This window comes from Elephantulus edwardii, unplaced genomic scaffold (assembly GCF_000299155.1).
Source record: "Elephantulus edwardii isolate Elephantulus edwardi_28Jun2011 unplaced genomic scaffold, EleEdw1.0 scaffold00006, whole genome shotgun sequence".
Classification (NCBI taxonomy): Eukaryota; Metazoa; Chordata; class Mammalia; order Macroscelidea; family Macroscelididae; genus Elephantulus; species Elephantulus edwardii.
In genome coordinates, this window is record NW_006399756.1 from 28,964,165 (window position 1) to 28,991,770 (window position 27,606).

The 27,606-nt window shown below is 40.3% G+C and overlaps 1 protein-coding gene and 1 pseudogene across 1 annotated transcript in view; both read left to right on the forward strand.

Moving 5' to 3' along the window:
* LOC102856235 (chromosome unknown open reading frame, human C10orf76) overlaps window positions 1-27,606 on the forward strand; it is a 239,266-nt gene that overhangs the window by 78,640 nt on the left and 133,020 nt on the right. Inside the window, exon 20 of the mRNA XM_006879993.1 lies at window positions 11,209-11,297. Coding sequence (XP_006880055.1) covers window positions 11,209-11,297 — 89 coding nt within the window. The remainder of the gene's footprint in view (window positions 1-11,208; window positions 11,298-27,606) is intronic.
* On the forward strand, window positions 26,490-27,385 carry LOC102855817 (annotated as a pseudogene).

Genomic DNA, 27,606 nt, shown 5'->3' on the forward strand with positions numbered 1-27,606 from the left:
CTGTGGTTCTTGCTTCTCCTTTCCTGCATTTTGAGTTTTATTTCTGGGCAAATGTTGCCCTTTTCTATCTTGTATGGTTAATTTTTCTAAGGATTGAGTTCGTCTCAGGTGGTGTTCGTTTTTATAGGCTTGTCTGTTGTTTGACTGTAAGTTATGAGTTTAGTTCCAGGCTTAAAAAACAGATGAGAATCATAGTTTGAGGGTTCCACCAGTGTCTATGAGATCAGTAAGCTTGGTTATTTTTGTGATTTTAAGTTTTGCTGCACATTTATCTCTTACTCTATTCAGGACTCTATGTTGTGACCCCTTTTGGACCAGAGACTAGTCTTAACCACAACTTTATATGATAAGTGACAAAGTGAAATTCCTGTGGAGTGTGATAGCAGTTCATCTGTGACTAATGCTGACTGCAGGATCAGGCAAGATAGCATGGAAGGTGACATTTGACCTGAGTCATGTAGAAATGGTAGGAGTTTTCTTGTGGAGGAGTGAGTAGGCAGCATGTTCAGAGACTGGAAGAGTAGGAAAAAAAGACTGTTTGAGATTAAATAGATAACGGAGACAACTTGAACGTGGGATAATGTGTTCAGGGCTGTAGGTTCAGGTGTATATGTGTTCACCTAGATGCCTACATTCCTAGCTAATGAACATGTAGAGCGTGCTTTAGAAATCCTTTTTTCTATAGTTGTCCAAGTTTACCCTCAGAAGAGTTTTTATATTGCTCTTACTTGATTTTTTTGTGTTGCTTTTCCACCTGCTCCCTAATTGTATGTCCTGAGGTTAGGGAAGATGGAGAGGATAATGAGGCCTCAAGCTGACAGAGGCTGGGCAGAAGGTCCCACCCCTCAGGCTGAGTTCACTTACTGCGTTACTACCCATGGGCATATTTCCAGATCTTCCTCTCCTACTTTTCAGTTTTTGGTATTCGGAGCTCAAATCTTTTTTAGGTGAACTTGTGTGCTCCTAACTGGGCACCAGCCCAGGCTGCTGCTTCTCCTTTCTTATTATGCTCTGCTTTTCAAAGCATACAGTAGGGTTACCAAATGGAAAGCAAAATTAGTTCTACCATTTCAGATAAGTTCATAATCCTTTTGGTGAAATGTGAAGAAATAAGGAATGTAAAACAATTTAATACTCAAAGCGGAAATCTGGGTCAGAATGGAAACATTTTCCACATCTGTGTATGAATGCTATAGGTAAAGTAATTATGGAGGACAGTGTTTTTAAAATAATAAAAAGTCTCGCCTACAGCAATAAGAAGCAGGAAACTCCGACCAATTGATTTCCATTCTTGGCTGTACTTCTTTATTCTTACTGCCACCCCAACCTCTGATACAGGATTTGTAAGTGAAAAATAGTCTCTGGGTTTAATAAACTCTCCTTTTAAACTCTCCTTTAAGTTGCTTTCTGTGGAGAAGATGGGCTGTTTTGTTAGATATTCTGAAATCTGTGTACAGGCTCCAGCAAAGGTACATATTTCAGTGAGCCTTCCAAGATTTCAGTAGATAGTGGAATGGTTTTTTATTAAAATAGGAAATCAATACATGCATGAAAGAAACCACTGAGAGTTGTCAATTTGGAGATAATTCAGCCGTTATATATTTCCAAAGCCATTCTGGTTGTTAAATTTTTTATCTTGCTTGGTAAATAGTGTAAGTTATTAAAGCCATAATGCCAATTATGTTCTCTGCTGGCTGGCTGTAGAAACAGGAGCGGAGCCTAGTGAGATGGGAGGAGACACGGATAGCCTTTGAGTGAATAGAAGTCATTGGAGTTATAGGTAGAATCTTACTACTGTTCTTGAGTGGCTCAATATTGGTGATACGGCATTTGCAAGAGGAGCCATGGTGCAGATTGTCTGTATCCAAGCCAGGTAAGAAGTGCTTGTATCCAGGAGTGCACCTGGTGATGGTGGTGCACTCAAGAACTCTTGCTAGCTAAAGCATGTAAAGTATGAGGATCCTAATGGTTTAGGAGAAGTTGATAGAGTAATTTACAGTGTTCTTAAGTCAAGATTTTGCTCAAACACAAACATCATTTAGCTAATAACAGCAACTACAGCTATTAGGGACCTCTCCAAAGTACTAAAGAGCTATGGTGTCTCTCTGGAGACTAAGGTGCGTCTAATATAGGCCATGGTCTTTGCAATCACTTGTTGTGCGTCAGAGAGTTGGAAAATGACTAGGGAGGATAGAGGACGAATTGATGCCTTTGTGCTGTGGTGCTGGAGAAGAGTATTGAATAGACTATGGACTGCTAAGGAAACAAACAGGTTCGTCTTGGAGAGGGTTAAACCAGGCTGCTCCTTGGAGGCAAGGATTCTGAAGTTTTGTCTGACATGCTTCGGACATGTTGCAAGGAGGGGGACGTCATGCTTGGGAGGGTAGAGGGACAGCACAGGAGAGGAAGACCCTCTATGAGGTGGATTCAGGGTGGGTGTATCGGAGACGGTGCGATTGGCACAGGACAGAAAAGGGTTTAGGGATGTTGTACAAAGGGTTGCTGTGAGTCGCAAGCGACGCGACAGCACATAACAACAACAACAACAGATATGATAGTTAATTATACCAAAGTTTCTGAAAATTAACAAATAATTTAGGAACTATTAAATTGATTTGCAGTATAAGTTATGTAACTTAATAAATAGGTTTGATATAATTTAGTTTATTTAGAGAGTAAAAGGAAGTATTTAATTGTTTTGATGTATGTATTAATTTATATCACTTGCTCTGGTGGTGTTATCCGTACGAAATTGCACTGCTGACCCAAAAGTGATGCCTCTCAGGAAGTTGAAATCCACCAGAAGCTCCCCTGGAGAACAATGAGCGATCTCTTCCCATGTGATATATAGCCTTTGAAAACCCAATGGAGGGTCAGCTCTGAGTTGATTTTGATGTGATGGTAATGAGTCTTTTTACTTTATGTTGTTGTTTGTTGTTATATGCCGTCGAGTCGCTTGTGACTCATAGCGACCCTATGTACAACAGCCCTAAACTCCGCTCTGTTCTGTGCCAATCGCACTGTCTCTGACACTCCCATCCCAATTATCCCAGTCACTGAATCAATCCACTTCATAGAGGGCCTTCCTCTCCTGTGCCGTCCCTCTACCCTCCCAAGCATGATGTCCCTCTCCAAGGACTGGTGTCTCCTCACAACATGTCCAAAGTATGTTAGACGGAGCCTCAGAATCCTTGCCTCCAAGGAGCCACCCGGTTTTGTCCAACTCTCTGATGCATAACAGGTGATTACGAAGACCATGGCCTGTATCAGACGCACCTTAGCCTCCAGAGAGACACCATTGCTCTTCAGTACTTTGGAGAGGTCCCTAACAGCAGACTTTCCCATGGCAATGTGCCTTTTAATTTCCTGGCTGTTGGTGCCAAGACTGTTGACTATGGAGCCAAGCAAACTAAAGCTGTGTACAATCTCGATCTCTTCACCATCCATCCTGATGCTGCCAATTGGTCCAGTGGCGAGAATCTTTGTCTTCTTGACATTGAGCCTCAATCCATATTGTAGGCTGCAGTCCTTGACACTCTGCAGCAGGTGCTTGAGGTCCTCCTCAGTTTCAGCAAGCAGGGTTGTGTCATCCGCATAATGCAGGTTGTTGATAAATCGTCCACCAACCTTTACCCCACATTTCTCCTCCTAGAGCCCAGCCTCCCGGATAATCTGTTCAGCATATAGGTTGAAAAGGTGTGGAGATAGGATGCATCCCTGGCGTACACCCTTCCCAATTTTGAACCATGCAGTGTTCCCTTGCTCTGTTCTGACGACTGTTTATGACGATAGTTTATGGTTTGTAAAATATTTTAATATCACTCCTGAAGGTGCCCTCAACCAAGTAGGTTGACACAGTCACTGCAGTCATGGGCTTGAGTATATTAGAGATTGTGAGTATAGCAACAGATAGGGCAGGATTCAGGTCTGTTGTTCATAGGGTTGCTATGAGTTGTACTCAAAAGTACCTAACAACAACACCCTGAAGATACGGAAATCTTTTCACTCAGCATAATGTTTTTGAGGTTCAGTTGTGTTGTAGAGTGTGTCAGTGCTTCAATTTTCTCTATGGCTGAATAATAAGCTATTGTGTGTATATAGCACATTTTATCGATCCATTTGTCTATTAATGGATACTTTTCCCTGTCTTTATCTTCCTCAGTTTACTCCGCATAATGTTTTCAAGGATCATCCATGTTGTGACATGTTTCAGAATTTTTTTTTAATGTTACTGAAATTATCTAAGTTAAATCTGTTTACATAGTCCCCTTTCTACTTCTCATTTGAGAGACTCCTACAAGATTCCCGAGAGCTACAGAGGCTGAGAGGAACCGAAAATGGTATGCATTGTGGATCAAAGAGTGTTGACTAGTGAGGTAGCAGTGTACGCCTATTACTTGGAATACCCTGAAAACTGAGAAAATAGGAACTTACAAGTTTTGCTGAAAGCATTTATCATTAGGGAGTTCTGGTGATGTAGTGTGTGGGAAGCTGAGCTACTAACCCAAAGGCCTCACTTCTCTGGCATTTAGAATCACTAGAGGTTTTGAGGGAGAAAGATGGGCTGTCTCTCCATCTCTTCCTATTTGTTGGAAACCCAATGGAGTATCAGTTATGAGTCATTTCAAAGTAGATGACAATGAGAGCGAGAGACAGAGACACATTTATGTCTTTGATCTGTTTTCAGGCATTTTTATTCCTCTTACTTTGATTCTCACTCCACAGAGGGAAGTTAGTAATATTCTTTCTACTGCCTTTGCTCCTCTGCTAATGAAGTCTAAGCGGTTAGTTACCACCTGTTTTTCTTTATTCTTTGAGTTGTAAAACTGACACTCAACAGATTGGTAAAGTGTCTGCTAAAGTTAGTAGGGACTCAGGATACTCTTTAGCTCAGGTTAAAGCTGTATAGAAACTGACAGAATGTCAGCCCCATCTCTGAAAGTGCCTTTTACTTGAAGCTGCCATTCCTTGGAGCAGCAGATGGGATCTATTAGAAAAGGAACATAGGTTAGCCAAAGTGGAGAGACTCCACTCTTTGCCTTGCCTAATCTTTTATAACTCAAAATTGATTTTCTTAAAACATACTTGATACCAGTAATATAACAAAGAAAACACTATTTCCAGTGAGTATTCACATCTATGAAAGTTAGGATTTTAATAAATAGTTTCAAGGGGCACAATTCAGCACGTAACAGATACTAAATGTATGATTGATATTCTGTCAGTGGTTGTTGAAAAAAGGAAAAAGGTGTGTCTGACAGTTTCTTCAGAATCTTTTTGGGTTTTTTAAAAAACCTGGAGTTCTAGAAAAGATCTAGAGAAGTCCAAGCTCTAGAACAAACAGCTACGTCTTGGGTAAAGTGCAGCCAGAGTACTTTTTGGAGGCCAAGGTGAGAAAGCGTCATCTCACATACTCTGTTGTCAGGAGAGACCATTCTTTGGGGAGGGACATCGTGCTTGGAAAGGTGAAGGGGTCAGAAAGAGAGGAAGACCCTCAACCAGATGAACTGACACAGTGACTGCAGTAATGGGCTCAAGTGTGTCAAAAATGATGAAGGTGGTACAGAATAGGATAGGGTTCAGATGTATTGTTCATAGGGTTTTATGAGTTGTACTTGACAGCACTTAACAATAACAACAACAACAACAAAAACATAAAGGGTATTGCATTCAACCCATATCACTTAATAACTGATTGGCTTACCACATTTTAGATCACATCATGAGAAAGGACTGTATCGTTCCATACTGCCTCTAATTCTACCTCAATGTCAGAGAGTAAGATTTACCACATTGTTGTTATGTGCTGTCAATTCACCTGCGACTCATAGCGATCCTGTGTGTAACAGCCCTACACCCTGCCCCATCCTGTGCCATCCTCACCATCTCCACTTGAGCCCATCGTTGTTGTATCTGTATATATCCATCTTGTGGGCCTTCCTCGTCTATGTTGACCTTCCCACATTTACAGGCATGATGTCCTTCTCCAAGGCTGGCCTATCCTAGTGAGAGTGAAATGGTATCTCTTTGTGTATTTGATTTGTATCGCTCTTGGTTTGATGACATTGAGCATCTTTTTGTGTGTTTCTGGGCCATTTGAATTTCCTCTTTGATGAAATGTTTATCCAAGTCTTCTGCCCATTTTATAACTGGATTATTTGTCTCTTTTGTTATTATTAAAGCTTTGTATTTATTTTGGTTATTAGGTTCTTCTTGGTGGATATATGATTTCTGAATTTATTTTCTCAGTTGGTAACTTGGTTGCTTTTTATTTTTTTCACTTTTGTGGTAAAGTCTTTTGATGAACTAAAGTTTAAATTTTTATGAGGAGTTTTAAAAAATGCAAATAAAATTTAAGTTAACTATAAATTAGGAAGGGAGTTCTGGTAGCCGGGTTGTAAGTAGTTGTGCTGCCAACCCAAAGCCAGGCAGATTGATTCCACTAGCTGCTCCACAGGAGAAAAATTGGCAGTCTCCTTTCATGCAATTTATAGCCTCAGAAAATCTCCTGGAGCGTCAACTCTGAGTCATTCTAATGACAGCACATAACAGCAATACACAAATTATGAGCTTTGGTGGTATAATATGTAATGTATCATGTTGCTAACCCAAAAAGTTGCAAGTTCAAATCTGCCAGTTGCTACTCTGGAGAAAGATGGGCATTCTTGCCCTGTAAAGGTTTACAGTCTCAGAAACCTGATGGAGGTCACTGTAAGTCAGAACCAGCTCAGGGGAGGTGGATTTCAACTGTAAATTAATTTTTAATTTAATTTAAAATAAAAAAATGAACTCAATCATATGGTTTACTCTGCCAAGAAATTGAAAAATTGAAGAATGATATTGTATGCATAGTTAGAAAGACTTTTAAGATCTAGCTTTGATGTACAATGCTGTGAGTGATAGGATATTATCCCTACCTTTATAAAGAAGACCTAGTAATACAACTGTTATTCAAATATATGCACCAGAAGCCAAAGCCAAAGATGAAGAAATTGAGAAATTCTAACAACTTTTACAGTCTCAAATTGACTAAACATGCAGTCAAGATGCATTAATAATAATTGATGACTAGAATGTAAAAGTTGGAAAGAAAAAAAGTTGGAAACAAAGGAGAAAGAAGGAATGGTAATGGGAAATTATGGATTGGTAACAGAAATTAGGCTGGAGATAGAATGACTGAATTTTGTACATTAAATGATTTATTCATTGCAAATACCTTTTTAAAAAAACAAAAACAAAAAAGGTGACTTTACACTTGGACCTCACTTGATGGTCTGCACAGGAATCAAATTGATTACATCTGTGTAAAGAATCACGGAAGCAGCTCAATATCAGCAGTTAAAACCAAACCAGGTGCTGACTGTGGAATAGAACATCAATTACTCCAATGCAAGTTCAAATTGAAGCTGAAGAATATGAAAACAAGTCCACAAGAACCAAAAAGTGACCTTGAGTCTATCTCACCCAAGTTTAAAAACCATCTCAAGAATTGATTCTGACCACTGGGCCAATTGGCAGCATCAGGATGGATGGTGAAGAGATTGAGATTGTTATAGCTTTAGTTTGCTTGGCTCCACAGTCAACACTCTTGGCACCAGTAGCCAGGAAATTAAAAGGCGCATTGCCATGGGAAAGTCTGCTATTAGGGACCTCTCCAAAGTGCCGAAGAGCATTGGTGTCTCTTTGGAGACTAAGGTGAGTCTGATACAGGCCATGGTCTTCACAATCACTTGTTATGCATCAGAGAGTTGACAATGACCAAGGAGGATAGAAGGAGAATTGATGCCTTTGAGCTGTGGTGCTGGAGAAGAGTATTGAAGGTATCATGGACTGCTAGGAAAACAAACAGATTCATCCTGGAAAGGGTTAAACCGGGTGGCTCCTTGGAGGCAAGAATTCTGAGGCTCCGTCTAACATACTTTGGGCATGTTGTGAGGAGAGACCGGTCCTTGGAGAAGGACATCATGCTTGGGAGGGTGGAGGGACAGCGCAGGAGAGGAAGGCCCTCTATGAGGTGGATTGATTCGGTGACTGGGATAATCGGGATGGGAGTGTCAGAGACAGTGCAACTGGCACAGGACAGAGCAGAGTTAGGGCTGTTGTACATAGGGTCGCCATGAGTCGCAAGTGACTCGACGGCCTATAACAACAACATGTCAATGTATGAACTGTGATGATATCAAAGACGTCATCTTAAAGAATGTGAAAGATCATTACAAAGACAGAAGAGAAAGAAAAGACTAAAATGGCTATCAAAAGAGACTGAAAATTGAAGTAAAAGAGATTGGGACAGAAGGCATCTTGTGAAAAAAAAAAGTATAACAGAATGTACAAAGAGCTGGAATTAGAGAATATAAAGGGAAGAATTTCTTAAGTATTCTTGAAGTTGAAGGAATTGAAAAATTCAAGTCTTGAAGTTGCAATACTGAGAGATGCTATGGGCAAAATCTTAAATGATCCAGGAAGCCTCGAGAGGAGATGGGCAGGGGGATACACAGAGTCACTGTACCAAAAAGAATTGATTGACACAGAAATATTTCAGGAAGTAGTCTGTGATCAAGAGTCAGTGATGCTGAGAAAAGTCCAAGCTGCGTTGAAGGCATTGGCACAAAAACAAACAACAAAGCCCTAGAAATCAGTGGGATACCGACAGACATGTTTCAAATAACAGATGCAGCCTTTGATACTGTATATGCCAGGAAATTTAGAAGATAACTAGCTACCTGGCCAATTGACTGAAAGAGATCCATATCTGTTTCCATTCCTAAGAAAGGTGATCCAACCAGAATGTGGAAATTATAGAACAATATTATTATTACATGCAAGCAAAATATTGTGGAAGATCATCCAAAATGAGCTAGAACAACACATAGAGAACTACCTGATATTCCAGCTGAGTTTAGAATTGGCTGTGGTACCGGGGATGTCATTCCTGATGTCAGATGGATCAGAAAAGCAGAGAGTACCAGGAGAATGTCTGTTTATGTTTTATTGACTGTGCAAAAACATTTGGCTGCAAGGATCATAACAAACTGGTTATGGTGGGATTTCCAGAACACTTAATTGTGCTGAAACCTATTCTTAGACCAGGAAGCTATTGTTCAAACAGAACAAGGGAACACTGCGTCATTTAAAATCAAGAAAGGTATAAGTCAGACTGTATTCTCTCTCCATACCTGTTCAATCTGTGTACTGAACAAATCATTCAAGAAGCAAAACTTTATGAAAGTATGTAGTATCAGGGTCAGAGGAAGACTATTCATTAACAACCTTCATTAGATAAATAGCACAACCTTGCTTGCTGAAAGTGAGCATTTGAAACACTTATTGCAGAAGATGAAAGACTATAGCCTGCAATATAGATTAAATCTCAACATCAAGAAAACAAAGATCCTCAAAACTGAGGCAGTGAGCAACATCATGATAGATAGAGAAAATATTGAAATTGTCAATGATTTCATGTTGCTTGGATCCACAGTCAACATCATTGATAATAGCAGTCAAGAAATCAAAAGATGTATTGCACTTGGACAGTCTGCTATCAGGAACCTCTCCAAAATACTAAAGAGCACCTATGTCAGCCAAAAGATTAAGGTTCACCTAATTAAAAATATAGTATTTTCTGTCACCTGCTGTGTCTCTGAGAGCTGGACACTGAATAAAAATGACAGAAGAAAGATTGATGCCTTTGAATTGTGGTGTTGGAGAAGAGTGCTGAGTGTTCCATAGACTGCCAAAAGAACAAATACATATATCTTAGAGAAAGTGCAGCCAGAGTGCTCCTTAGAGGTGAAGGTGGTAAAGCATCATCTCATTTACTTTGGGCTTGCTGTTGTTATGTGTTTACGAGTCACCTGCGACCCTGTGCCCAATAGCTCTGAACTCTGTCCTATCCTGACCCAGTCTCACTGTCTCTGACTTATCTACTCTCATTACTCCAGTTACTGTGTCAGTCCATGTCATCCAGGGTCTTCCTCTCCTGTGCTGTCCCTCCACCCTTCCAAGCATGATACCCTTTTCCAAGAACTGGTTACTCCTTCGCAACATGTCCAAAGTATGTGAGACAGAGCTTTAAAATGTTTGTCTCTAAGGAGCAACTTGGTTTTACCCTCTCCAGGACAAACCTGTTTGTTCTCTTAGCAGTCTATGGAATGTTAACACTTTTCTTCAGCGCCACAACTCAAAGGTACTGATCCTTCTGTTGTTCTTCGTCATTGCCCAGCTTTGTGATGCATAGCAAATAATTGCAAAGACTGCAGGGTGGATCAGGCGCACCTTAGTTTTCAGACTGACATCATTGCACTTTAGTACTCTGGCGAGGTCCCTGACAACAGATTTATTTAACCCAGTGCAATTCACCTTTTGGTTTCCTGACTACTAGTGCTGACATTGTTATTTGGGGAGGCAAACAAGCTGAAATTTTTAACAATCTCAGTCTCCTTGCCATCTATCAATTGGTGCTGCCAATTGACCTAGTGGTGAGAATCTTTGTCTTCTTAATGTTGAGCTTCAAGTCAAATTGAAAATTGCAGTCCTTTTGTAGCAAATGCTTCAGATTCTGCTCAGTTTTAGCAAGCAAGTTCGTGTCATCTGCATATCACAGGTTATTGTTGAGTCTTCCGCCAATTCTGATGCCCCATTCCTCCTCATAAAGTCCAGCCTCTTAAATGATCTATTCCACACATAGATTGAAGAGGTATGGACTTGTTGTTAGGAGGGGCTGTTCCTTGGAAAGGAACATCATGCTTGGAAAGGTAGAAGGTCAGTGAAAAAGAGGAACATCCTCAATGAGATGGATTCACATAGTGGTTGGAGCAATGAGAATAATTAAGTATATCTGAGATGAGAAGAATGGCATAGGATCAGACAACAAACATAACATATCTGGAGCCATAAGATCTGTAATTTCCTGTTTCTCTTTGTGTCTGCCACATTCTCCCAGGAAAGATACTCAGAGGAATTATATCAGTGTTGCATAATTGTCTGTTGATCAATCAGTGGTTCCAGTCCCTTTTTTTCACTGAAAACAGGAATGTATATGGATTTATCCACAGAAAGAGATGCAAGTAGAATTAAAAACAGTTTGTTTTTTTTTAAAATGTTTGTGTGTTTTCAGAGGCTTAGCATAACTGCCTTACGAAAGAAAATGACCTGTGGGAAGTTTGCACCATAGTATTAGTCTTACCCTGTCTCCTTTCTCTTTTGTAGACGCTGCATTCAGGTAGTACATAAATTACTTTGCTACCAGAAGAAATGTAGAGTACGCCTGCATTACACTTGGCGGGAACTTTGGTCAGGTAACTTTCTCTTTGCAATTTATTCTCTCCTACCTTTTATTAGCCCCTAGACCTGTGCTTAAGATAATAAGATGATACACACCCCCCACCCCCCCAGTCTGGGATGCTTCTGTTTTCATTTGACTTCTTGTTATTTCAGCTCTTCTTTGATTCATATCTGAGTATGTTTCTAGGATACACTGAGTATGTTTTTAGGGTACACTTTCTATCCTAATCCTCCTCCATCCTTTATTTTTTCATTTGATGAAAACAACTGAGTACTTCTTGAGTTCCCTTGAGAGAGAGTGAGCTAGGAGGAGTCAGTACACACTTGGATTGGCCCTCTGTTCCATTTGGTAGCAGCATATGGACTATAGGGAGGCTTCAGTGTTTCTCCTCAAGATGAGTAATCTCAGGAGGAATGTCATAGCAGAGCAGAGCGAGCGGGTGGAGATGGTGGTGGGGAGATGGGGAGAATCCTGTTCTTTGTGTTACATCTGGCGTTATTACTGTTTACAGACAGTGTCGATTGTGCCACTCCCCCTTTGCCAGAGACAAAAACAGTAAATTATAGTGTTTACTTTTATCTTCTTATCCATTTGGTAGCCCCATAAAGTGCCTGCCACCCCTGCAGGCGGGAAGTGGCTCTTCTCTAAGGGTGCAATTAATGCTGGCTTGCCACCCCTTTCTTTTGTGTAACTAAATTGGAGGTTTTAAAAAATCACAAGAGACATGCTTCCTGAGGCAGTTGCTTGCTGATGGGTCCTGTGGCTTTTCTGATCCATGATACAATAACATTTTCTCCCAAAGATTATAGTGTTGAGTGGTTGCCACACCCATGGGAGGACTATTCTCTAGTCTGAGTAGAGGAGGGTATGTTAGTGTCATAGTCTTTATGAAAAACAGGCCAGCATCCCAGCCTCATTCCATGGAATTCATTTTGCTTGTTGTGACATGGTTTCCTCCCAACCCAATTTGGCTTTCTATATTTAGTCTTCCATAATGGGAAGTTGAGATCTTTAATTAATGGATTAGCAAATTCTTTGTAGTTACTGCTTATTGGTGGTGAATGGGGAGTAGAATAACACTAAGTAGCAATAGTGGTTATTTTGCTATTTTAGGAGAGAAGAGTATGTTTTGTGATTTTTGTGGAAGTTGGAGATTGAAGGATGTCAGCAGAGCTAAAGAGAGATTAAAGTGACTAAAGTTAGCCTTATATAAAATCCAGGGAAAAACCAAACCCATTTCTGTTGAGTCAATTTTAACTCATAGTGACCCTGTAGGAAAGAATAAAACATCCCTGTGCAGTTTCCAAGGTGATTATATTTTAAAAAAAAATTCTACTTTCTTCTACCTCCTTCCCATTGCTTTTTAACCTTCCAAGATTGATTCTGTGTGTAAGCTTTTCCTTAGTTTTTTGTAATAGAATTGTCCTTTTGTGACTGACTTTTTTCACTCATCATAATTTGTTCTAGGTTGGTCCATGTTGTGCAGTATGACATGAATTCTAGTTTGTCTTTTAGCGATGCATAATACTCCATTGTGTGAATTTACCAGAGTTTTGTATCCATCCATTGATGGATATTTGGGCCAAGGCTATAATCCTACAGAAAGAGGCTGCAAATCTTTCTCCTGCAGTGTGATAAGTGGGCTTGATCAGTTACCCTTTTGGTTAACAGCTTAGTGCTTAATGGCTATGTCACTAGGGGTTCTTGGAAGTTTTTAGGTAGCAGCAGTCCTTTTTACATAAAGGATTACTGTTGCTAATGGATACTTACTTGATTACCATACTTAAATATTTAGGACTACAGAAAACAAATGCTAACCTGTGGATTTTAGCATAATTGTAGCATTTATAAGAAATTCAAATGGTTTATGCCTGTTGCTGTGGTAAGCTTATACTCTAGACACTAAACAATTGGTTTTACAGTGAAACCTCTGAGAGCTGGAACTCGACAGGATTGATTTATTTTCTTAGGTCTCAAAATGTTTCTGCTTTTGGCAGGGTAGTCTTACTACTTTTATGTGGCTTGCTTTAGGGGGAAATATTTTCATTTTCCATCTTTCACAGGTTTCTGCCATAAAGAGGTTTAGGCTTTCATAGGTTTTACTGCAGTAGTAATTTTTTTTTTGCTTCTTCTGATTCACTTCTGGTTTTATTTTAATGTTTTTATTTCATTTTGGTCGGAACCATTCTACATCCTACTGCTGTGCTCGCCCCCCGCCTTTTTTTTCTCCTTTACGTCAGACGGGTAGTGTGCCTATGTCATAACAAGGCTTAAAACCATGAACCCCCAGTCATCATGCTTATGAACCAGAAAAGGCTCTCCCTCCCGACTTTTATCCCATCTTCATCATGTCTTGTCCTCATCCATGATGTGCTATTTCATTGCCCTTTTTACTTTGCCTTCGACTCAGATTTGTCTTTCTGGACCTCTCCTTACTTTCCTGTCTTCATCTTATGTTCCCTGTCCTTTTGATGAAAGTGACACTTTTATGATTATTAAATAAATGCCTCTTCCATGCTATGTGCTATTGTCATCATTTGTTTTACTTTAACATGTTATAAACCCAAGAATACATTCTCAATATTTTTACTTAAGCAAAGAGTCAAACATACTTGTTTTCCTTATTTTTTTAAGTTTGTGGGACTTGAAATTTCCTCATTCTGGTTAGAAAATTTTAAAGGAAACTATTCATATTCTCTGTCAGCTGACTTTGTCTTCAAGTACCTTCAGCTCTGTTTATAATTGTGTATTATCTTGGAATTGATCAGTGGGCCTTATGAGACCCTTGCTATGTTAAAGGGAGGGGTAGGTGGGTATCATTAGTGTGACTTAGACCATACTTGTTTCTAGGGGGTAGGTACTTGTGCTAGAGTTTTCTGTAAAGTTACTGCCTTTTCACATACAGACTGAGCTCTCCTGGAACCCTACTTCCGTTTGTTAATACGTGGAGGGTACACATGATGAGACGCTGAGCAGCAGGTGTTAAGGAAAGCTGCAAAATACAGCACCACATCTGATGTACTTAGAATCCACAGTAATATTGTAAAAAGTGACTATAAGTGTGCCTCTGGTGGATCCACCCACTCTTAGCTGGCACTGTCCCTCAAATGTTGCTATGTGCATGTGTTCACTCTGCCTTACAGAGTTAGGGATTTGAGAAAGGTGTGTGAGATTCATTATGGCGTGCGTGTGTGTGTGTGTGTGTGTGTGTGTGTGTGTGTGTGTGTATCTATCTCAGATGGCCTAGTGGTAAGGAGTTTTGTTGTCAGCTCAAAGAGAGGTAGTTTGAATCTATCAGCAACTCTGTGGGAGAAAGATGGGCATTCTCCTATGCAGTCTGTATACTCAGCAAATCCACTTTAGAGGGTCAGCAATGAGTTGCTTCCAACTCAATGTGGCACAACAACCTCTTTCTCTCTCTCTCACTCACATACATACATACATACATGCTTGTCCATTTGCCCATACTGGTCCTGTAAACTGTAATTGAAAAGTGAATTTTATTTATAAATAAGATTGTTAAGGCATGTATTATTGGATTAAACATAGACTGAAAAGCTTTTGGGGAAAGACCAAGAAAGGAGTCTGCTACACTTTAAATGCCCGTTGTTGTGTGTTCAGTTCACTTAGCAAACTTATTTTTAGTCTTATGCTGTTTAACTACAGCAGCTTTCTGTTGTTGCTGAGGCAGCCAGAAGTTCTCTTTCTAAATTCTTATGTGGAATTCCTGGGTTTGGTCATATGGAAGAATAAGAATCAGCTATATTAGTTGAGGATTCGATTTCGTCTGACATACTTTCCCCATTGACTGTAACACTGGACTTGAACATATCAGGGATTGTGAGGATAGCAAGGTTCAAATCTGTTGTTCCTAGGGTCTAACTGAATTGTAGCTAACTCAGCAGCACTGAACAACAACGGCTGTTGATTTTACAGGTTAAAGCTGCCACTGTCTATTTATAGGATGCTGTCACCATGGTATCTGAGTACCCGGGGAAATAGACTTAGGTAACTTCAACTAGCATATGGAGAAAAGGAAGTTCAGCCTCTATGCATTTTCCAGCAATCATTTGTTATCACTACATTTTAGAAAGTTCAAAAGCTCTTTCCTGATTTCTAGGCTATCCAGAGCTCCTGATTTCAGTAGAGAATTAGTTACTAAAACCCTTCAGTGATAGATAGGGGGACACTGGGCTGTTAGGATAAAGCCCAAGTGTAATAGTTCTTTACTTTTGAGATGATGAAAGCTTTAGTCTTTTTCCAAGAAAAAATGTTCATTTGCACATGACACCTTTTACATACAATTTCAGGGAGTTCATAGACCTTCTGAAATTCAGTTCATGATCTTATTTTAAGAATCCCCATCATGGAGTCCAGGATGAAGGCTGCATAGTGGAGTGGACTTGAGGGGAGGGATTGCATAACAATGAAAGAGTTTTACTTTTCAAGGAGAAGAGTGAATTGGGGGGCAGGGATGTGCAACAATGAATGAATGGAAACCTTAAGTCTCTGTAAACTCTGTAAACTTTCATTAAAATGAATAATAATAGTAAAAAAGAATCCTTGTTATAATTTTAGGAACTCTTGTGGCATAATATGTTACCTTTTTTCCCTAAATTTTTAAAAAAATTTATTATTTTTTGTGTGTACCGTCAAATCAGATCTGAGTGGTACAGGAGGAGATTGTCCCTCCTTTTCCAGCAGAGAATCTGGTGGATTCGAACCGCGCACCTCTGGGATTGCAGTGCAGCTTGCTTACGACTAGGCCACCACCAGACCTCATCAATATGTTACATTTTGACCGGTGGTATGGAATTGTGCTGTCAACTCAAAGGCAGATGGTTCAAATCCACCATTCACTCCCCAGGAGAAAAATGGATATTCTCCTCTCATGCAATTTACAGCCTCTGAAAACCCACAGGAGGATCAGCTGTGATTTGGTTCTTACTCAGCGGCACGTAAAAACAGCCACTAAAAGATCAGCAGTATGAATCCACTGGCTGTTCTGAGGCAGAAAAATGGTCAGTGTCCTGAAAGGGTAGACAGCCTTGGAAACCCAGTCAGTGGACAATGGCTGTGAGGTGGAGCTGAAGCAACAGCAGTGAGTTTGGCCTTAATTATATGCTTCTTGGCCTCTCAATTAATTTTGCCCTCACTAAGCATCTTAATATTTGGTTTATTTATTTTTTTTTAAATCTACCTTTATTTCTAAGGAGCTCTGGTGGTTTTGTGGTAATAAGTTGGATTTACCAACTCAAAGGTATGCATTTTAAATCCACCTGCTACTTCAGAGGAGAAAGATGGGCAATTTACTGCCTGCTAGGAGTTCAGCTGTGAGTCGGTTCTGACTTGTTGGTGTGCAGTAACAACAACTGTTTCTTTTGGGAACTTTAGCAATTGAGGCTAAACTTCCATTTTATTCACTGTTTTATTTCCTGTGTGTTCCTGTAGCACTTTGTGCCTCTATTTTATCATGGCACATTCTTTTGCTGTATTTGCATATATATGTTCATATGATGATTTGTTTAAATACAGAATTTTTTTCTCTCAAAAAAATTTCTAGAGGGTTGGACCAGTGTTTGAATCATTGTTTTATTCTCAGGAGACTATCTTTTTTGTTTTTCTTTTTGTGTGTGTGTGTGTGTGTGTGTTGCTTTATTATTTGTCTTTTAACAGAGGCTTAGAAGACATTTGAATGACCTAATGAATACATAGACTTTATTTTTTTCTATATTTTATATTCTATATTCTGTATTCTTTTTTATTATTATTAAATTTTATTAGTTTTAATGAACATTTACAGAGATTTTGGGTTTTCATTCATTCATTGTTGCACTGTTTTCTCCATCCTCCTCCCCAGTTCGTTCTTCTTCCCCCCCCCAATGTCTGTTTTAATTGTCCAATTGCCACAGTGTTTGGCAAAGCCAGTTCTGATAAATCTCCTTTGTCAGTGTTTCCCTTGCCATTCCCTATCACTCCTCCCTGAGAGAGACTTCACCCTGATTCATAAGGAAAAGGGGATGGCGTATTCTCTTAGCTACTTCCTGCTGAAAAGGGACGCTGTGGGTTTCAGGGTGAAGGTCTTCTCTCACTACTCTAAAGGGCCCCCTTGGCAGTAGGAAACACATAGACTATTATGGAGATTGATTTTGGAATTTAGATGCACTGTTATCAATTGTGCTTAGCCGTACATGTTCATATCCTTTAAGATGTATCATGGAAGTGTTGCAGCCTAGAAGATACAAATTTAACTAACAAGTTAAAAGTGCATGAGTCAAAAACTGAAAAGCAATAATATTCTGAGTAGAGGTTCTAATAGTGGTACAAATCAAGTTACAGAGGTAAGGTGGTTCCATTGCCATCCTTACTCTAACTTAATTCTTTTTTTTTATTTAAATTTGTTATTAATTTCAGTGAAAATTTACAGAGGTTTTGGATTTCCATTCATTCATTGTTGTAGATTTGTCCCCTCCCAAGGCTCCCCCCCCACCAGACATTATCCTCTTGGAAAAGTAAAAGAAAAGATTCTTTCATTATTTTACAAACCCTCCCCCAGGTCCACTCCACCATGTAGCCATCGCTCTAGACTCCTGTCATGACAGAAATACCTAATCACATATCTCTTTTAAACAGTTTTCTCCCTTCTCTGTTTCAGAGCAGCATACATTCTTGAACCCATCTTACTCAGTCTCTCCCCAACCCCAAGGACAGTCCCATTCTACAACAGTGGCACCATGCAATATTTGTCCCTTTGTGACTGGGACATTTCACTCAGCATAATGTTCTCCAGAGTCAACCATTTTGAATAATATTGCAAGAGTTCCTTGTTTTTTAATGCAGCATAGTATTCCATTGTACGAATATACCACAGCTTCTCTAGCCATTCGTTTGTTGATGGGCACTTAGGTTGTTTCCAACTCCTTGCTATATGAATACATAGACTTTAAATGATTTATGAATACACAGAATTTTTGTTAATAACAAATGAACATTTTCTTACAGTAGCACAATGTTATGTTTGAGCCTCAAAGTAATGATTAGGGAACCCACTAGGATGTGTGCCTGTTGTCGCGTTTCTGTTGAGTTTACCCTGTCGCTTCTGATAGAGCTCACCATTCACTTTAGTTTTATTTGAGTTGATATGAAAAAGAACAGTGGGTAGTTTCTTTTTCTTACCTACCTACACTGCATGTTGTTGTTTTGTATGCTGTGGAATCAGAACCAACCCCCATAGATGACCCTGCAGTGGATTTTCAGAGGCAGCATATTGCACAAGGAAATTGCCTATCCTTTTCCTGTGGAGCAGCTGGTGGATTCAAACCATATGCCTTTAGGGTTTCAGCACAGCTTCTTACTACTAGGCCATCAGAGTTCTTTTCTTTCAACCAAATAAAAATAGAACCTTTTCTAAGCCACTAAAGGTTGAGCAGAATGTTTAGAGAAGAGCAGTAGGGGCTGGAAAAGGAAATACTTAGCAGGGCTTTATGGCGTCAGCTTGCTTTACTTCTACTGCAGGCAGAAGGGACATTGGGGGCCAGCCTGCATTTAAATAGTGTGGCTTTTCCGAATCTGAAAACATGAATTCATTTAAAGGCAGATTTATACTGGCATTTTACACTCGACATTTAGCTATGGATCACAGTCCTTACTCTTACACTTTGCCATATCCCTGGGTGATGAGTCATTATTTTTATCCTCATTTGTTGGTGAAAGGAATGGAGATATAGAAGGGTTAACTAACTTGCCAAGGATCATGGCATGAGACATTAAACAGAGTCATGATTAGAACTTAGAGTTCCTGACTCCTATGCTCAGATGCAGATCACTAAGCAACATTTGCCTCCCTGCAGGAAGAAAGGCCCCCAAAGCCCCCAAAACAATCTGTTCAGCTTCACTGTGCTAAATAGCATCCAAAGCATTCACAGTTTTGTGAAAAGGAGAGAAATTGCACAAGGCCTGACCTTTTTAGATATCTACTGGGAGAAATGGAAAACCCAGAGAATGTTACAGCTCTCTGGATCCAGCTGATTCTGTTATCACTAGGAGAAGCTTTTGGATTCATGGTTAGATATACTTTGAGACTGGGAATTGACAGCTTTTTGTTGGAAGCCTGTAATTCTGTAGTTGCTTGCCACATAAGACTGAACTGTTTCAAGAGAAAACCTGAATCATGGAGTTATCTATCTGACGATTCTTGAGAAAGGTATAGTTTGACAGTTAAGCCCTCCCTCTTGATTTGGGGAAGTTAATTTTAATTGCCTGCCTTTTTAAAATTTGTTTTTAAAAATATATTTTGGGTTGGTGGATGGGGAGAAAAGTGCAACAATGAATTGAAATCCAAAATCTCTGTAAATGTTCATTGAAATTAATAAATAAAAAAAGCTAAACATAAAAAAAAGCTAAACATAGAAATTAAAAAAAAATATTTTAATTGTCCCTATAGCCGGACTAGAACTTGAAAAATATTATTTAGAGTCCCACGTACCTAAGAGTGACATCTTATGTAACTCCACAATACTGCTTCTTTTAGCTTTGAATAGGGTTATCTAGATGAGAAAGAATATAACAGTAAAAAGGGTAAGTTTCAAAAGGACTTTGAGCAGTTACTATTACTTGTTTTTTAAATTGTTCTTCTCCTTTCTCTTAAACTTTCTGTGTTTAGAGTTTGTCTTGGTTACCTAGTAGTTTTGACTGAATAGTGTTTCCAGAAGGTATAGGTGACTAAGATATAATTCTCAGTATAATGTAATTATTCTACATTTTTTAAAATTAATTTTAATGAAAGTTTACAGAGACATTGGATTTCTGTTCATTCATTGTTGCACTTTACTACCTGTCCAACCTCACCCCCCCAATTTGCTCTTCTCTTTGAAAAGTAAAATTGTTATACAGTTCCTCCCCCCAAGTCCACTCCACTAGGCTGCCTTCATTCTGTACTCCTGTCATGACTATAATACCTAGTCATATAGCCCTTTTAAACATTTCTCTCCCTTATCTGTTTCAATGCAGTATACATTATTTATCCCCTCTTTCTCACTTTTCCCCCCAACTCCTTTGTCGGTCTTTTATAACAGTGTTATTATGCAGTATTTGTCTTTTTGTGACTGAGATATTTCACTCAACATAATGTCCTCCAGGGTCACCCATTTTGTATAATATTTCATGGGTTCCTTGTTTTTCAATGCAGCATAATATTCCATTATGTGAAATACCAGAGCTTCTCTATCCATTCGTTTCTTGATGGGCACTTGGATTGTTTTCAACTCTTTGCTATTGTGAACAAAGCTGCAATAAACATAGGTGTGTATATATCTGCTTGGGTGACAGTTATGGTTTCTTTAGGGTATATTTCCAGTCGTGGAATTGCTGGGTCAAGTGGTATTTCTATTTGCAACTTTTTGAGAAAGCTCCATATAGTCTTCCATACTGGTTGCATAATTTTATACTCCCATCCACAGTGAATAAGTGTTCCCGTTTCTCTGCAACCTCGCCAGTATTTATTGCTTGCTGTTCTGTTAAATTTTGCTGTTCTTACTGGGGTGAGATAATATCTCATAGTTGTTTTGATTTGCATCTCTCTTAGAGCTTGGGATTTTGAACATTAATTCATGTGTTTGTTTGCCATCTGAATGTCTTCTTTGGTGAAGTGTCCATATCCTGTGCCCATTTTTCAATTGGGTTGTTTATCTTGTGGTGGTGCTCAAGTATTTTATCAATTCAAGAGATAAGTCCCTTATCTGACATGTCATTACCAAATTATACATTTTTTTGTGAGCTGATGTAATTATCCTACTTGCTAAAAATCTTAGCCTCTGTGACATAGTCAGTAGGAAGTTATGTTAAATTTAACCCAAAGGTAATGCCTCTCTAACAGTTTGAATCCACCAGTGGCCTGCTCCAAGGGGGAGAAAGGTGGGCAGTCTCCTCCTGCCTGATTTATAGCCTCCAAAAATCTGCTGGAGGATCAGCTGTAAATTGTTTCCACCTCCACAGCAATGACTGTGTTAATGAGGCAAGATTGGTAGCATTGTATAATGAAGCAAGCTACAATCTAATTCTTTAGATTCTAGTAAAGGATGCACTTTGCTCCCAGTTCTCTTCTTTTTAACAATGAGAGGTCTCTCTGATCTCTGCTGACTTGTTTAATCTCTTTTATATCTTAAAAGTGTTGCTAGGAGGGGCTATTCTTTGGAAAATGGACATGGTGCAAGGAAGGGTGGAGAGTTGGTGAAGGAGAAGAGAATCCTCAACCAAATGATTGACACGGTGACTGTAACAGTGGACTCTTGTGTGTCAAGAAGTGTGAGGATGGCACAAGATAGAACAGAGTTCAAATCTGTTGTTCATAGGGACACTATGAGTCGTACTTGACTAGATAGCACCTAACAACAACAACAAATCTTGAAAGAAATTAACTCAAGGTACAATCTAATCCTTTACTAGAATCTAAAGTCCCTGCCCTGAGAACCCCCAGACCCAAAGGAAGATTGATAGCAAGACCTTTCCCTACAGCTGGCAGAAGGAGAAAGCCTTCTCCTAGGGCTGGCACCTTGCGTTCAAACTTCTAGCCTCCTTAATAAGAGCATATACTTCTGTCTGCTATGGCTTTCCATTTGTTCTGTTATAGCAGCACAACAAAGCTAACATACACAGTGTTGCTGTAATATGATTACCATAGGTATACACCTATGAGTGGCTTTGAAGAGAAAAAATTTTTTTATCATAGCTTGGAGGATAAAAGTATGTCAGAGCCTTGATGCTGCATTTCTTCCTTATCAGTGGCCTTGATATTCTTTGGTTCCTTGACATTCCTTGACCTGTCCATGATCCTCACACAATGTTTGTCTTCCTCTGTATGTATGTCTGTGTCCATTCTGCTTTTTATAACTCAGAAGTGATTAGATTTAGAACACATCCTTATCAAGTATAGCCTAATTATGTAACAAAGACAGCTCTATTTCCAAACCAGATCCTATTTATAGGGGCAAGGATTTTGATACAAACTTTGGAGGACACAATTTAATCCATAACAGGAATATGTCATGAGAAGTATTCCAGTGTTGATGTGTCTAATTAGGACTGCTCTAGCTTTTGTGTGTAAAGAGAGAGATTTCTTTCCTCTTTGGATGATTAATTCTTTTCTTTTAAAGTTAGAACGTTCTAATTATAGTTCTAATATCAGTTTTACAGAATTTGGGAGTGGGGCAAACATTAACACATTTAACTACTAAATAAAAGATTGGAAGTTTAAGTCCACTTACAAGTACCTTAAAAGAAAGGATTGGCTACCTGCTTTTTTTGGGAAAACCAGCCATTGAGAACTTCTAGGAGCATAGTTCTACTCTTGTACATGAGATTGCCATGACTCAAAATCAACCTGTGGCCTCTGCTTTTATTATTAGTTTCTGGAGCTATTGTTACAAAATACCACAAAGTGAGTGACTTTTTTTTTTTTTTACTTTAAATATTATTCATTTAATTAGTTCATATGCAGGTAATCTAGAACACCAATTTGTGAGGATAAACTCCATTGGTGAGAGAGAATAAAGAACACAGGTAACTTCTGAGCTGAGGAATGGCTCTGATTTTGGGCAAAATCTGGAGTCCACAGCTTTCTCATCAACCTTGTGCTGCTCTATAATCTCGTATTTCTCCTTCTCTGTGTCAGATATCTCACCCTCCTGATGGAGCGGCTTCTAGAGCTGCTGCTTCTTAAAATATGCATCTGTGACACCACTGATGTCAACTTTAGTGGAGGTGGCAATGACATATTTTTGATGTGTTCTCCACAGAGGAGCTCAGTTGAGGGTCAGAGGCCCGGTCACAAGGAACAAGCCACTATCCAGCTGCTTGAGGAAAACCACTCTCTTGCCCCTTGTGATGCCCTGTGAGGATTGTCAGAACGGTCCGGAGGTGATGCTGTTGAGCAGCCTCCTCGCTGAAGGCCCATTTGCTGGGGCTCTGCAGCTTCCAAGGCGTGTCTTCAGTAGGGTAATACCTAGACATTTTGCAAAGTATCACCACTTGGGTGCCACCATTCTTGTCACGACCTACTGGGTTTTACAGTGGCAAGAATCTTTACCTTCTTCTTCTTTTCAACCCTGGACTTAGTGGCCAAGGACTTCCTCTTATACATGGCCTTCCTGGAATACATGGCCGATCTGGAATACCTGCTCATTCCCTGGACGAGGCCAGGATTGCGGCTGCAGTGGGGCTTCCCCTTCTTGGGCGGTTTGCCTATGCCCTTGGGCTTGGCTTTTTTTTTTTTTAAATTTAGGTTGTTTATTTTTCATTTCAATGAACATCTACAGAGATTTTGGGATTCCATTCATTCATTGTTGCACCCTTCTCCCCGCACAAACCCCCCCCCCCCTTGAAAAGCAAAAGAAAATGGGCTTGGCTTTTTTAACATTGCCACTAGCATCTGCCTTCTTGGGTTCAGGCTTGGCCTCAGGCTTCTTCTCCTTGGTGTCTGGCTTTTCACCCACCTTCTTGCAAGATTGGAAAAAGCCAAAATGAGTGACTTCTAAAAGGAAAGAAATTTGTTTTCTCATAGTTCTGCAAGATTCGATTCCTTCTGAGACTAAAAAACTGTGTTGTGCCTCTCCTAGCTCATGATTGCTCCAAGTTACCACTTACCTTAGAGCTGCACCATTTCATGACATCTTTCCTGTCTCCCTGACTCCGTGTTTCTGCATTATATTGACTCCAGTCGTACTGAATCAATACTCACCTGACTCCAGTATGACCATATATTAATCTAACTGATAACATCTTCAAATACTTTCTTTCCAAACTGAGTCACCTTCTGAGGAATAGGAGTTAAAACTTCAACATATCTTTTTAGAGGGTACAATTCAGTCCATAATAGAATAATTTTGCTAATTCCTTGGTTTAGTTAGGAAAGGTTCTGTATAGTAGTATGTAAAATCCTAGAACTGGGGGGAAAAAGAAAGCTTTTTTTCCAAGTGATGTTTGGCTAAAACACAAATTTTACACCATTTTGAATCTTTCTCTCCTCCCTTCTGAAAGTTGACAGAAAATAAAAATTTTAGCAAGATGTTCTCCCTGTTTAAAGAAGAAAAAGATTCCTTACTTAAAAGCTTATTTTAAAAAAACCCAACAACCCTGAGCATTCAACCTTTGTTCTTTTCTCTGTAGTGTAAGTTCTTCCCTAGCCATAGAAATGTCAACTCCAATAGGTCATCAGCATCTTTTCAACTGGAAGCACCTTAAGAAGTAGTTAATGTTGCTCTGCCTATATTGGTTCCAAAGGAACATAGCATTTGGTTTGATAAGAATTCTTCTTCCTTGGATTCAGGATAGGTCTATTATTGACTTTCCTTTATTTTGACTAAAGTTCCACTGAGTATTAGATTTTCTGAAAGAGTGGTATTTGTCCATTATCCAGCTGGGCAGTGTTAGGAAACAATAAGTGCTAGAGGATCCAAGGAGGCATAGCTATTGAGTGTGTTTGAAGAAGTGCACAGGGATCAAGTGTGTGAGATCCTGCATTTCCCAGAGAAGGTATATGGAAGTTTTCATATAAAAGCTAATTTTTGTTATAAAGAAGGGGGTTGGAGGTAAATGTGAGGATATCATTATTCCCAAGTAAACGGAGGATGGAAATGGTTGAGAACCTTTTTTTCCCTTTTAGTAAATACTACATCAACAGCATGGACAATAAATGGTAGAAACAGAATCTGACCTCCATTTAAAGGACGGATTTGATCTGTTTTCTGGTTCAGTTAGATGAGTTTGCAACCTGCAAGAGTGCAACTGGTTGAAGTACTGATGACTTCTGTGCTCTGTTCACCTGGAGAGGTTCAGGGCACCTAACAAAAACTATGCTACTTTATTTTTGCTGCTTTATTTTTTGATTCTTTGGCCTCTGTATTAGTGAGGTGCTTGAGTTTGCAGCTAGACAGATGCCTGTACTCTGTAAAGACACTTATCAGTGTATTTTTAAATTATTTTACTGGCAGGTGTTGGCTTTTAACTCCTGCCTGTGCCAGTATGCTGATTGACAGTGCGGCTGCTGATTGCTGGCAGTGCCCCTAGGTAATTGGTGATTTTGTCCAGAGATGCAGGAATTGGCTAAGTTTATTGTGCCTCTGGGGTTTTGGTGGCATTAGTTTGTTACACTGGTGCTATTTCCAGCCTGTTTTTTGAGTTCCTTGACTTCCTCCTAAGCAAGTGAGATGCTACTGTTTGGGTTTTTTTTCCCCTTTTATCAGTCTCTGTGAAATTATCTACCTCCCCTAATGAACAAGCTTTGATTTGAGATTGTGGCATCTCATCCTAACACCAAGCCAGGCTAGAATAGGGTTTACTTTACATTCTACCTCTTTCTCTTGATAGCCTGTAAGAGCTGCTCAAATCTGACCTGATTCTGTGGAGACATTTATTTGTGCTCTGCTGGAGGCTTTCTGTCTCCTTCCTGTTTTTAATCTTATTTAAATGTCATTCACTTGGTTTTGTAATTAAGCCTCCCCTCTGTTTGTCTGAGGCAGGCGTCTGAGCTACCGCTTAATTGTATCTTCCTGCGGTTGGCTTGTTCCTCTCTGCACCTGGTTTACCTCAATATGGGGGCCAGGTTTTAGTCCTGGAGAAGTTCCCGTGTTCATTATTCATTCTACTCCTACATAGCAACACAATTTGCTGTTACCTTCTTTCCTTCTCTCTGAATTCAGAGCAGAACAGAAAAAAAAACCTGGGAAAATCCTCATTTTGTGGGGTACATTAGTACTAGGAACAGCTTTGCAAATAAGGTGTTTTTGCAAGGGAAAGGGAAACTATAAGATGTGGGAGGATTCTCAGGCTGATGATACTGAACGTTTAAAAGGTAGATTGGCTACTGAGACTCCCTTAAGACTCAGGGAACCATCTAGGTGTCTGGTCTTGGTTCAGCCTGCCAGACTTGTGGACTAGACTTTATTCAACCTGCATCTGTATGCACTGAAGTCAGAACTTCTGCATAGCTGCCATACTGTTTTATCAACAACAATGCAGAAGACTCTCCAAGGGCCAAAGCCAAATAGGAGATCATTGCCTCTAGTATAGAATTAAAAGAGGCAACAATTGCAGCCTATTAGTAATTTCTGGAAAAGAGACCAGAAACTAAGTTTTAAAAGACTTGGTGGAGGGGTTTGAAAGGGCCAACTTCTCCGGTGGCGAGGCGACCAGCTGACACTCCTCTGAGACCATGGCTCAGCAGTTGCTTTACCGCGCTCTGGTCTCCACCAAGTGGCTGGCGGAATCCATCCGGGCGGGCAGGCTGGGGCCGGGCTTGCGGGTGCTTGATGCGTCGTGGTACTCCCCGGGTACCCGAGATGCCCGCAAGGAGTACATGGAGTGCCATGTACTACCCGGCGCCTCTTTCTTTGATATTGAGGAGTGCCGGGACAAGTCTTCGCCTTACGAGATGATGCTGCCCAGCGAGGCGCACTTTGCCAACTATGTGGGCCACCTGGGCATCAGCAACAGCACGCATGTGGTGGTGTATGATGGCAACCAGCTGGGCAGCTTCTATGCGCCCAGGGTCTGGTGGATGTTCCGTGTGTGTTTGGCCACCGCACCGTGTCGGTGCTCAATGGGGGCTTCCGGAACTGGCTGAAGGAGGGCCACCCGGTGACATCTGAGCCCTCAAACCCGGAGCCAGCCACCTTCAAAGCCACCCACCCTTCCCTGCTCAAGACCTACGAGCAGATGGTGGAGAACCTCAAATCCAAGAGGTTCCAGATGGTGGATTCAAGGGCCGAGGGGCACTACCTGGGCACTGAGCCAGAGCCAGATACAAAAGATCTGGGCTCCGGTCACATCCGTGGCTGCCTCAACATGCAGTTCATGGACTTCCTGACGGAGGAAGGCTTTGAGAAGAGCCCCGAGGAGCTCCGGGCCATATTCAAGGCCAAGAAAGTGGACCTCACGCAGCCCCTCATTGCCACCTGCCGGAAGGGTGTCACCGCCTGCCACATCACCCTGGCTGCCTACCTCTGTGGCAAGGCCGATGTGGCCATCTACGATGGCTCCTGGTCGGAGTGGTTCCGCGGGGCGCCCGCCGAGACCCGGGTGTCCCAGCGCCGGAGTAAGAAGGCCTGAGCATCCCCCTTCTGCTCGCCCTCCCTCCTGCTTTCACTCTGGTGACTTTAGTGACCCCACCATGACCTGCAGCTAGTTTATACCTCTCTGGTGAAGGAGAAAGAGGAGTTTTTAAAATAGCTGTGTAAACCCCTCCCTTTCCCCAACAACACTGGAAATAAAGTCTGCATATTCTGGGGGGAAAAAAAAAAGACTTGGTGGAAAAGATTTTCCAATAAAGA